This window comes from Castor canadensis, chromosome 13 (genome assembly GCF_047511655.1).
Source record: "Castor canadensis chromosome 13, mCasCan1.hap1v2, whole genome shotgun sequence".
Taxonomy (NCBI): Eukaryota; Metazoa; Chordata; class Mammalia; order Rodentia; family Castoridae; genus Castor; species Castor canadensis.
Window position 1 is genome coordinate 106,655,783 of NC_133398.1, and position 13,320 is coordinate 106,669,102.

The following is a 13,320-nucleotide window of genomic DNA, read 5'->3' on the forward strand; positions in this document are numbered from 1 at the left end:
GAAGGTTATCACCTATCTGTTTTATAATGTATCCTGCAAGATTTTATCTTTGGGGAAGGGTAAAATTCAGGTAAAATCTAAATGTCTATTCTTGTATTAGTTGTGTACCACAAACAAGAGTTAATGTATTTCCTCTTAGATATTCATTCCATATCAATACCAGTAAAAGCCCTTCAAATACGCTAAAAACTGAGTTTATCTTTCTTCCTTAAAACTGCTCAGTATCACCAAGTGCCGGTGGTTCATATCTGCAATCCTAGCAACTTGGGCGGGAGGCAGGGATCAGGAGGTTCCAGGTTCAAAACCAGCCCAGACAAATAGTTCACAAGACCCTGTCTTGAAAATACCCAACATAAAAAAAGGACTGGTAAAGTGGCTCAAGTGTGAGTACCTGCCTAGCAAATGAGAGGCCCTGAGTTCAAACCCCAATACCACCAAAAAAAAAAAAAAAAAAAAATTCTTGATTTTATTATATTCCTATTAAACAGGTACTTTTATAAATAAATTTTATTTATATTTACAATTTACTTGCTAAATATACAAAGTATCTGTAAGTTGCTAAGATATATAGAAAAAGGGATTTACTGTGATTCCCCCCTTTTCAAGAAACACTGGAAATCACAAAGCTTCAAGTATAGCAAACCACTACGTATTCTGGGGGTACATAATGTGAAAGCATCTGTTTCAAAAAGCTCATTACACTAAAACATGCAGAGCTGAGCTGCTTACCTGCATCAGCTCTGGACCGCTGGCCAGGTGTCTTTCCGAATGGGGTCTTCATTCATCTGTATTTACGTGAGCAGCAGAGCTGCTTGCTAGGGTGAAAATTCAATATTCTCCAATTTGAAACTTTCCACGGAATGTCAGTGTTCTTGTTAATCCACCATCCAAGTGTCTTTTTTACAAGTTCAGCAAAAATACGTGGAATCACAAGCACTCTGTAAAATAGTGAATTAGTTCATTACTAGAGCATCAAGACAGCAATATGCCTAAAGAGTCACTAAATATAACATAAAATGTATAAAACTATTTATTAGTAAAATGTACTTTTTCCTCAAAGCAATTAACTGTATTTCCTACAACCTGGATTCCTAAAACTGGACAAAGCGTTAGGGTATAAGGCAACATACCTTTTAAAAGAGGAAGCCAAGAACATCTTCGAGACCCAAGTTATTCAGAGACAACTGAAACATTTCCCAATATATCCTAATGCATTCTGCTGCTAGAAATCACAAAAGGTAGGTGATGGGATTTCAGAAAAGGTTTAGTTTAGCACAGCCCATCGCCAGACTAAACCACAAGCCAGAGTGCAAAAGCAAGCAACAGCAGCGTGTGGGTGTGCGGTCACTGAGGGATGCACAGCTGGGTGAAAGACAGGAGAAAGGATTACAGCCAACAAAGCTTCACTTTTCTCTTTCTGTTCCCAAGCTTGCAGAAACTAAAGGAAAGAGTCCAGTAATTTCAGAGAACATCAAAGAAACTTCATCACCCATACAGACATTAAGTCATTTTATGAAAGCAGCTTTATCATTTAGACTAAACTTGGCTCCAGAAATTTATAGCCCACATAATGAAACATATTTTCTTATATATTTCTCATACGATACACACCAAAAACCTACAAATTTCATTGAAAGAGGGCAGGCGGAATGACTCAAGTGGCAGAACACCTGCCTAGCAAGTGTGGACGCCCTAAGTTCAAACCCCAATACTGTTGGGGGAGGATTTCATTGCGTGTATCTGGCTCTCATGTATTAATCTTTTTTTTTTTTAGACAGTACTGGGGTTTCAACTGAGGGCTTATTCCTTGTGGGGAAGATGCTTCATACCACAGCTCCCAGCCTTTGTGTAAATGCCCATAATTTGTTTATCTTTCACAAGTTACAAAATTACACAATGCCTAATTAAAAACCTAAAGTATAATAAAAAATCATTAAAATGATTAAAATGTCTAATGAAGGAGAGAGAAATCAGTTTAACTTTTTTGGGGGGGTGGGATTGCTGGGATTTGAACTCAGGGCCTCATGTTTGCTAGGCAGGCACTCTACCATTTAACCCACTCCACTAGCTCTTTTTTATGATGGTTTGTTTCAAGATAGGCTCTCTTGAACTATTTGCCAGGCCTGGCTTCAAACCTTGACCAAACTGGTCTCTGCCTCCCGGTGAACAACCAGCACCTGGCTCAGTTTAGGTTTTTTTTTTTTTTTTTTTTTTAAAGGTAAAAGTTCTGAACTAACCAGGAGTTGCAGTGTCCCTGAAGTTTCAAAGGCTGAGTTAGTTAGAAGAGTTGAGTCCAGGAAGTTGAGGTCAGCCTAAGCAATTTATCGATAACCTATCTCGAAAACATAACCGTACTAAAATACATAAGCCTTTTTAAAAATCATTGAATAAAAATAGATTAAAAATCAATGGTTTTATAATTAATTCAACAAATATCCACTAAGTGCTTAGTGTTGGAAACTTAGGTTGGAGGGAAGATAGTAAACCGTAAACAAATAAGAAAGCAGGGTTGATGATGTGGCCCAGTACTGGACAGCTTGCCTGGCAGATGCAAAGCCCTGGCCTCAACTTCCAGCATGGTTTTAAAAAAGCAAAATAAACTCTATGTCAAACAACAATAAGTAGTATAGATGAAAACACAGGAAGAGCACCCATTCTAGAGGCAGCACTTGCCAGTGTGAGGTTTAAGCAAGGGCTCCAGTGTTTCTGAAGGCATAAGAGCTACACCCAACCTGCTTCCCCATCCTACCCACCAACAGAGTGCATGCCTATGATGAAGGCTACCAAGGACAACTGGCTGGTTACCCACCTTTCTCCAAGAACCTGTCCTCCCAGGACAGTAAGTCTCCCCAAATTCTCATTAACTGGTTCAGTGCCACAAACTTAAAACTTCTCAGCCTGCCTCGTTCAGCCCTGTTCCCACACTAACATTATCCAATGAGACCCTTATCACCTCTTTTCCTTTCCTGCCCAAATCTCTCCAGATCTTGCAAAATGTTTTTGCAAGAGTAACATGTTGTCTACCACCATCACAGGCCCCTCCCCACCTACAGCTCCGTGTTAACAGTGGTTGCTTACATTTCTCACTGCATATCCTTACACAAGTTCTCCTACATGAATCTCCATGACACACACTAGTACTAACTACTATTCCTTTTCTGGTACAGCCCTCACCTAATAGGTGACCTTCTAGTCATCTGCACACATTTATTGACTTCGATACCTAGTTTATTTCTTTTCCACCAAGACTCCCATTAACATTCTTGGCAACCGCAACATCCATACATATTCAACACTGTCCCCTGGACTTTTAGACATCCTCCCTTCAAACTACCTGCCACACTTGAGTTGCCTATTTCCACTGTCACATCCACTGTCACAAATTAGACCTTTTTAGTCACTAGTAACTGCAGCACCTCCAATAATATCTTTACTTCAAGTGTCCCACACTCAAAACCACCTCTGATCATTCCGATTTCTTACACTAATCTTCCCACTCAACAATTCTTTGATGCAACTGATGCGAAGGATTTTGATATGTCCTAAGTTACAGGGAAGAGGATGAAGGAAAGGAAGAGATAAGGGAAAATTTTCTTACATTGACAGCTTTGGGCTAACCAACAAAGAAAAAAAAAAAAACTGCTCCACATTTCTTTCCTGTATGCTGAAGATTAGCTGTTACAGCAACATCACATTCCGCTTGCAGAACCAACCAACCAGGAAACAACAAGCGCTTCTTAGGGGAATCATCCTATCCCAGGATGCTGGCCACTTCATGTTTTCTGGACCCTCTGATGTACAGCCAATGTAGGTCTACTGTAAACAATTTATACTTTCTTCTCCACATACTTTCAAAATAAAAACACACTGGCTTCTTACATCTGGTGGATATTTTCCAACTGCTATATGGCCATAATGCTAGTGGCTGAAGACAATTTGTCCAGGACTAGTCTCTGCAAACACTTTATTTCAGAGATCTCTTGGTTTTTAAATTTTGATTTAACACAACCAATCTATGGCTTTCCCTTTTTCTATTGGAAAAAAAGTTATGTCCCTGAAGGACTTAAGTGCCTTATCCCTGACTCAGATTCCTGGAATAATCTATCACAACCACAATGGTTACTTCCTGCTGTGCTCAATTTCCCACTTTTTTCCTCCATCACTGTTGCTGGCAAAGATCTAACCCAGCTCTCTTCTACTGTGCTTGCAACTAAAACACTAAAAATGAATGAGAAACATGTAAAATTTCACTTCAAATTTATCACCCTGTATCTCAAGTAAGAGTCCAGCAATACTAGTCATACTCTCAGCAGACAGGCTTGCTGTTAGCTAGCGAGGAAAACAGAAACAACAGAACTACTGACCGTCCCACCACCAGAGTGACCCTTTGCTCCAGTACTACAGATTAATTCCTGAGTCATGTAAATTCAGCCCTGCCACTTGTTTAACCAATCCCATCCTTGTCTTTTGCACATCTCTCACCAATAAAATATTTTCATCAGCATACATTAAACGATGTATTTCCCAACTTTAGAAAATTATCCCAAGACTTCACCCTCTTTTTTTCCTGCTGTTCTTTACAAAACTACATCGATTTATCCCAAATTAAATAAGCAGAAATTGGAAAGAGTTGCAGTGGGAGAAGAAAAGCAAGGTGACTTTGAACAATAAATATAACAATGCAAAATTTCTTCCCCATTTTCTTGAGTTACAATTAATAGTTTAATCTTATCTCAACTCCTGTTAAAACCAGGAGGAAATGCAGAGGCAGGTCAAAAGGAAAACAGTGCTAATTAATAAACCCCTAGTTTTTCTGAACTGAGGGAATTTTTAAATTTTAAATACTGACAGAAAAGGAGTAGTAGAGTGGCTCAAGCGGTAAGAGAACCAGCCTAGCAAGTGTGACACCCTAAGTTCAAGCTCCAGTGCTGCCAAAATAAAAAAGACATTAAATGCTGATAGCAAAATCTCATTGTTTTTAGGACAGTGGAAATTATACTTTCTTCCCAAGTGCTATGGAAAATTGTATCAAGTGAAGTTTAATCACAAGACCATAAAAAATAAAGACCAGTACCTGGGGGTATACTTCAGTAGCAGTGCTTAGCATGTGAGGTCCTGGGTTCAAAAAGAGACAGAGACAGCTTATTCTCAGATTCATAAAAAATGCAAAACCATGGGTGAGGGGGAGAGATGATAAGGGCAATGTAGATAATGTACAATTTAAGTCTAATTGAAATTGTCACTTTGAATCCCCCCTACAAAAAATATATCCTAATAAAAATTTTATTTTAAAAAATGCAAAACCATATGGTGAAAGGTGGCTAGAATAGGCTGCTTGCAAACTATGAAGGGCAAAGTGTTGCTTTACAATGGAGAGAACTGGCTTCTCCTTACTGGGATATCAAGTTAACACCACTAACAGGGAGTCAAGCTCACTTTATCAGCTTCCTGATATAATGCTGAGTATTTTACCTATGCCAAGGATACATGTGGCATGTCATTACACCCTCTCCCCACGAAATCCCAGAATTCCTGAGACGGAGATAAGAAGATGAGTTCATGGCCAGCCTGGGCTACATAAAGATCCTGTCTCAAAAACACAAGAAAATTTTACCTAAATCTGGTCAACACAATGATGAAATGGACAAATTCATAAAAGAGGAAGTTTATACATGATAAATGAGCCATACTCATTTAAAAAAAAAAAAGGCAGACACACTTTAGATTAAAAAGCGGGGGAATGGGGCTTGGGGATTTAGCTCAATGGTAGAGCGTTTGCCTGACAAGCATAAGGCCAAGTTCGATCCCCAGCACTGCAAATGAAAAGAAAACAGGTAAGAGAGAGAGGAGCTAAAAAGACCCAATCAAATGCAATGAGTAAACTCAACAGATGGGTTGGCAGGGTATAAAAAACAATTGGGAAAATACGGACTAAATATTAGACATTATGGAATTATTAAACTTTAAAAGCACAACAAGGACATTGGTTATCATGAGAATATACCTACTCTCAGGAAATGCATACTGAAATGTCTACAGAACTCGACTCATGATCATTTACAAGCTAATGTGAAATGACTCAGAATGAAAATGATACATGCACAAGGAATAAAGTGAATATGCCAAAACATTATTAAACTAGGTGAAGGGCACATAAATGCTAACTAGTATTATTCTTTGAACTTGTGTTTCAGTTCAAAAATTTCCGTAATAAAAAGTTGGGCAGCTGGGATTTCAGGCCTGAGCCACCAGCACCCGGCTGACCTACCTTTCTGTGTAAGGGTCAGCTGGTGCTGGTGGCTCATGCCATGAGGAGGCAGAGATCAGGAGGATCACAGTTCAAAGCCAGACCTGGGCAAAATAGTTCAGCAGACTCTATCTCAAAAATTCAATACAAAAAAGGGCTGATGGAGTGGTTCAAGTGGTAGAGCACCTGTCTAGCAAGTGTGAGGTCCTGAGTTCAAACCCAGTACGACCAAAGCCAAACAAAAAAGGCAGCACAGAATTTACAATAACTGGGTCAATCAAGGTCATTCACACTTCAAAACTCCAAGTAGAGCTGCTGAAATAAGTTTCCTATTTTAAAAATAACCACGAACTGCTCCCATAAAGGATAGGGTACCACAAAATCAATGACAATGTATTTTGTCTCCAAAACAATGAGTATTTCAAATTTTCTGATATAAAAGCAGTATAACTTATGAAGTTAGCATGAAGTAAAGCTACATATCAAAGATCTGTTGTCAACTGCTACTAATAACGCTATTTATACAAAGAAAATACATTTCTGTAACTGTTTAAACAAAAACAGTAAATCTTAAAATCTTAACACCAGAATCACCCATGAAAAAGTATATAAGCATACAATTAAAAACCAGCAAGTATAAACTGAAGTTTGGGCTATCAACAAGTTGTTTTAAAACTGGTGTCACAAGGTTCAACAGGTGTGATGTACAACTCCCCAAACCCTAGAATATGTAAGTGGTGTCTTTTTGCTAATGATATAATTGATGGGCTAAGAACTCCCTGAATAGCTTCAGGATGGATGCTGGTCACCAGGAGAACCAACTACCAGGACTAGAGGTTTGGAACATTCAGCACCAAACACCCAGAGAGGGGAAAAGGGCCAATGATGTGCCCATGACTTAGGAAAGTAATAAGGTCTCAATAAAACCCTTAAACAACCTATACAGAGAGCTTTCGGTTCAGAGAGCTTCCAACTAGGTGAGCACATGGAAGTGCCTAGAGAGGGTATGGAGCCTTTGTAATAAAACAATAATCTAGCATGTAACTCCAGAACTTTTCTGGAGTTCTCTGAGCCATTCTAGCAAATTATTAGACTTGGAAGGTAGGTCTTGGGAATCCCTAATTTATATCCAGTGGGTCAGAAACACAGAACGACCTGGATTTGTGAGTGACACAGAAGTAGAGTGATCTTGTGGGATCTAATGATGTTTATAGGTAGACAGTGTCAGAACTGAATTAAATGTTAAGACAATCAGTTGTTATCCACAAAGAAACAGACAACTGGTTGGTGTTGCAGGGAGCGGAGGGAAAAAAAAAAAAAACAAAAACTTGATCACAGAAGTGTTTTGTGTTGAGAGAAAATGAATCTAACTATAGCATGGTGGGAGGAATGTATATTATTGCAAACAATTACATGCAAAAGGGTGCATGGCTAAAATGTGACTATAGGGACTAGTCACATTTATAGTTATTAGAGAAGGAATAATTAATTTTCTTAAATATGTGATGCAAAAAAAGTCTCCTTATGTTAGGAAATGTCATAATGTCTGCAATTTAATGCAACTTTCAAATGGTTCGATAAACAATCGTACTTTGTACAGCTAGTTAACAAATGAATCTTTATGGAGGGTGTGTGGCTTGACTCACTCAGCTATAGTTTCAATTTTCTGTATGTAGAAAGCATCTATTAAAAAGTCTGGTGGTGGGGGGGCTATCACCAATATATAGGTTATCCAAACAAAAAATCAATCAAGAAATTCTAGAACTAAATCATACCCTAGATCAAATGGACCAAGCTGATGTCTACAGAATATTTCATCCAACATCTGCACAATATACATTCTTCTAGGCAGCCCATGGTACTTTCTCCAAAATTGATCATATCTTAGGGCACAAAGCAAGCCTCAGCAAATATAAGAAAAGAGAAATAATCCCCTACATTCTATCTGATCACAATGCATTAGAACTAAAACTCAACAACAAAAACAACAGCAGAAAATACGCAAACAACTGGAAGCTGAATAACACATTGCTTAATGATCAGTGGGTCATTGATGAAATAAAAGAGGAAATTAAAAGGTTCCTGGAAGTTAATAAAAATGAAAACACAACCTACAAGAACCTATGGGACACAGCAAAGGCAGTCATAAGAGGAAAGTTTATAGCCATGACTGCATATATTAAAAGGACAGAAAGATCTCAAATCAATGACCTAATACTACATCTCAAACTCCTAGAAAAACAAGAACAAGCAAAACTCAAAACAAGCAGGAGAGAAATAATAAAAATAAGGGCCAAAATTAATGAAATACACACCAAAATAACCATACAAAGAGTGAAACAAAAAGCTGGTTCTTTGAAAAAATAAGATTGCCAGACCCCTGGCAAACCTGACTAAAATGAGGAGAGAAAAAACCCAAATCAGTAAAATCAGAAACGCAAAAAGGGAGATAACAACAAACACCACGGAAATCCAGGGAATCAGAGACTACTTTGAGAACCTATATTCAAATAAATTGAAAATCTTGATGAAATGGACAAATTTCTAGATACTAATGACCATCCAATATTGAACCAAGAGGATATTAACCACCTAAATAGATCTATAACATGAAATGAAATTAAAGCAGCAATAAAGAGTCTCCCAAAAAAGAAAAGCCCAGGACCTATTGGATTCTCTGCTGAATTCTATCAGACCTTTAAGAACTAATACCAACTCTCCTTAAACTTTTCCACGAAAAAGAAAGGGAAGGAACATTGCCTAACACATTCTATGAAGCCAGTATTATACTCATTCCAAAACCAGACAAAGACACTGCCAAAAAGGAGAACTGTAGGCCAATCTTCTTAATAAACATCGATGCAAAAATCCTCAATAAAATAATGGCAAACTGAATCCAACAACATATCAGAAAGATCATTCACCACAACCAAGTCCGCTTCATCTCAGGAATGCAAGGGGTGGTTCAACATACGTAAATCAGTAAATGTAATACAGCACATTAACAGAAGCAAAGACAAAAACTATTTGATCATCTCAATAGATGCAGAAAAAGCCTTCAGTAAGACTCAACACCACTTCATGATAAAAGCTCTAAGAAAACTAAGAATAGAAGGAATGTACCTGAACATTATATAGGCTATATATGACAAACCTATGGTCAACATCATACTTAATGGAGAAAAGCTGAAACCATTTCCCCTAAAATCAGGAATGAGACAAGGGTGCCCACCATACCCACTCCTATTCAACACAGTCCTGGAATTCCTAACCAGAGCAATATGGCAAGAAGAAATAAAAGGAATATAATAGGTAAAAAAAAAGCGAAAATATTCCTATTTGCAGATGACATGATCCCATACCTCAAAGACCCAAAAACTCCTAGACACCATAAACAGCCTCAGCAATGTGGCAGGATACAAAACTCAACTTACAAAAATCATTAGCTTTTCTATACACCAACAACGAATAAATTGAGAAAGAATATATGAAAACAATTCCATTTACAATAGCCTCAAAAAAAAATCAAATACCTAGGAGTAAATTTAACAAAGGATGTGAATGACCTCTACAAGGAGAATTACAAACTCCTGAAGAAAGAGATTGAGGAAGACTACAGAAGATGGAAAGATCTCCCGTGCTCATGGATTGGTAGAATCAACATAGTAAAAATGGCTGTATTACTAAAAGCAACCTACATATTTAACGCAATTCCCATCAAAATCCCAATGACTGTCATCGCAGAGATTGAAAAATCTACCTTAAAGTTCATTTGGAGACACAAGAGACAGCAAACAGCCAAGGCAATACTGAGCAAAAAGAGCAATGTTGGAGGTATCACAATACCCAACTTTAAATTATATCACAAAGCAATAGCAATAAAAACAGCATGGTACTGGCACCAAAACAGATATGAAGACCAGTGGAACAGAATAGAGGACCCAGATATGAATCCACACAGCTACACCCAACTTATTTTTGACAAAGGCGCCAAAGACATACAATGGAAAATAGACAGCCTCTTCGACAAATGTGGCTGGGGAAAGTGGTTATCTGCCTGCAGAAAACTCAATAGAACCACAGCAACCCAGCAACTAAGAGAAAGGATGGACAAATTGGACTACATGAAATTAAAAAGCTTCTGCACAACAAAAGAAATGGTCTCTAAACTGAAGAGACCACCCACAGAATGGGAGAAAATATTTGCCAACTTTACATCAGACAAACCACTGGTAACAGATTATATAGGGAGCTCAAAAAACTAAACTTCCCCAAAATCAATGAACCAATAAAGAAATGGGCAACTGAACTAAACAGAACTTTTTCAAAAGAAGAAATCCAAATGGCAAAAAAAAACACATGAAAAAATGCTCACCATCCCTGGCCAAAAATGCAAATTAAAACCACACTTAGATTCCACCTCACCCCTGTTAGAATACCTATCATCAAAAGCACCACCAACAACAAATGTTGCGGGGGGAGGGCGGGAGGAACCCTAAAACACTGCTGGTGGGAATGCAAACTAGTACAACCACTCTGAAAAACAATATGAAGGCTTCTTAAAAAAATAAACACAGATCTGCCATATGATCCAGCAATCCCACTCCTAAGGATATATCCAAAGGAATGTGACTCAGGTTACTCCAGAGGCACCTGCACACCCATGTTTACTGCAGCACTATTCTCAATAGCCAAGTTATGGAAACACCAAAGATGCCCCCACCACTGACAAATGGATTAAGAAAATGTGGTATTTATACACAATGGAAGTTAACTCAGCCATGAAGAGGAATGAAATCTTGTCATTCACAACTAAATGGATGCAACTGGAGAACATCATCTTAAGCAAAGTTAGCCAGGCTCAGAAGGCCCTCATATGCGGACTTTAGAGCTAAAACAAATGCAGTAATATTAGTGAACATGGGTCACATGCTAAGGAGAGAATACATACAGGAGGAATAAGGAAAGGTAGGAAACCCAAAACGTGAAAGAGTTTGATGTGCCCACTGTACAGGAACTAATATATTAACCTTAAAACAGAGGTCACTATGGGAAGGTGACTGGGAAGTAGTGAAGAGGTCAGGTAGAGGTGAATCAATTCAGGTTGTAACATACATGTGCATGGAAGCAATGCTAGGAATCTCTCTGTATAGATATCCTTATCTCAAACTAGCAAAAATGCTCTATCTTTCTTATTATTGCTTATGTCTTCTCTTCAACAAAACTGGAGAGGAGGGTAGAACAGGTTCTACCTGGAAGCGAGGGGGGTGAGGAGGGAGAGGGAGGAGGGGGGAAGGGAGGGGGCAGGGGATGGGTAGGGGGGAAAAATGGCCCAAACAATGTATACACATATGAATAAATGATTTAAAAAAAAAGTCTAGGGGGAGGGGGTGCTGGTGGAATGGCTCAAGGGACAGCGCATCTGCTTAGCAAAGCCTAGCCAAGTGTGAGGCCCTGAGTTCAAGCCACAGTACTGCCAAAGGAAAAAAAAAGTCTAGGGCGGTAGTCAGTGGAGGAAGGAGAGTAACTGGCCATAGCAACACAGGGGTTTACCAAAGAGGTGATTAAAAGTATGTAACCTATTCCTGAGTCATTTTTAAAAGTAGGCGAGGAAAGGTGGCAAAACATTTGCAATTCTGAATCTGGATGGTGAGTACACAGATGATCTGCAGTTCATTTTGATTTTTTCAATAAAAAAAGTTTTACCACAAAAAGGCAAGTGCTTGGGAGGCTGAGACAGAAGGAACACTTGGCCCCAGGAGTTTGGGGTCTGCCTAGGCAATATAGTGGGGGGACTGGGACTGGAGTTATGACTTAGCAATAGTGTCTGCCTACCAAGTGCAAATTCCTGAACAAAAAAATGAAGAGAAAAAAGTCTCAATAGTTTTACATTTTGTAATTCTAGAAAAAAAAATCCACTAGGAATATAATTCACAACCTTCTGGGGAAAGAGGGAATAAAGGAGAATGGTAGAAGGGGTGAATTAAACTATGATATATTGTAAGAACTTTTGTAAATGTCACAATGTACCCCAATACAACAACAAAAAAAAATCAATTCACAACCTTCCTAGATATCTGAAAGAAGTTATTAGAAATTCCAATTAGAAATGTTTCAAAGATTAACATGGCTAGTCAGGACTGAGGATGCAGATCAGTGACAGAATATTTGCTTTGCATGTGTAAAGCCCTGGGTTTGATTCCCAACACTGCAAGAAAGAAAAAAGAATGCCTTAATTCTAGTAAAGGAATTACAATGCTCAGTTATTTAAGATCTGGGAAAACCAGCTATCATATGTACCAAGTGGATATCTTAAGGTCCTCAGAGCCCCAAACTCTTTATCAATTTAAGCAAAATCACTGAAGAGCTTAAACCACTAACAGCTAAATACCAAGTTTTAATAACTGAGCTCTTAAACCATGGACAAAATTCACAAGGACCATGGATTTAAATAGGAGAAAATCTCTATCTTCATTTTTCCTACCTCCTTCTGAAATACAGCACCCTCTTCCCACCATGAAGATAAGCAACAAATCACAGTATTATCAGTAGCACCACTTTCTTAACAACATAAGTCACAGATCTTCCCAACCCACTATATTTGTTGTCATCTCTTAATATCCTAACTCATCAACTACTACTAGGCCGACAGTTACTAGACCTGCCACTACAACATAGAGGGACCTGTTACTTATGAGTAGCTGAGGCACAGCACTAACCAGCTATGCAGCAACTCTAGGTCAGGTCCTTTGCCATGACTGTGAACACAGAACTGTGACTGCTATATATATATATATGTAGATATTGCTATACATATATAGATATATATAGATATATATATAGCACACACATATTGTATATATACAAAGAACTTGGCTGGCCTCTGTCCCAGTTCCTGGAAAGTCCCTGAAATGTCCTGAGAAAGACAGGAATGTCTCTGATTCAAAGTGAGTTCCCAAATAGTTAATACTAACAAAGTGATTCAGAAGAGGGCTGGTCACACTAAATAGACCAAGTAAGGAATTAGAAAGTTGGGGCTTTGAGCCTGGAGACAAAAAGCCCAACAGCTAGGA

General features: G+C 38.4%; 1 protein-coding gene across 5 annotated transcripts in view; it reads right to left on the reverse strand.

Annotated features, from left to right (window-relative positions):
- Spin1 (spindlin 1) overlaps positions 1–13,320 on the reverse strand; it is a 65,834-nt gene that overhangs the window by 35,289 nt on the left and 17,225 nt on the right. For 4 of the 5 annotated variants that reach the window (XM_074052426.1, XM_074052423.1, XM_074052427.1 and 1 more), the window contains exon 2: positions 730–938. In XM_074052426.1, coding sequence (XP_073908527.1) covers positions 730–781 — 52 coding nt within the window. In that variant the 5' untranslated portion in view covers positions 782–938. Of the gene's footprint in view, positions 1–729; positions 939–5,074; positions 5,099–13,320 lie in introns of those variants that run through there. The other variant, XM_074052425.1, reaches the window with a different exon arrangement.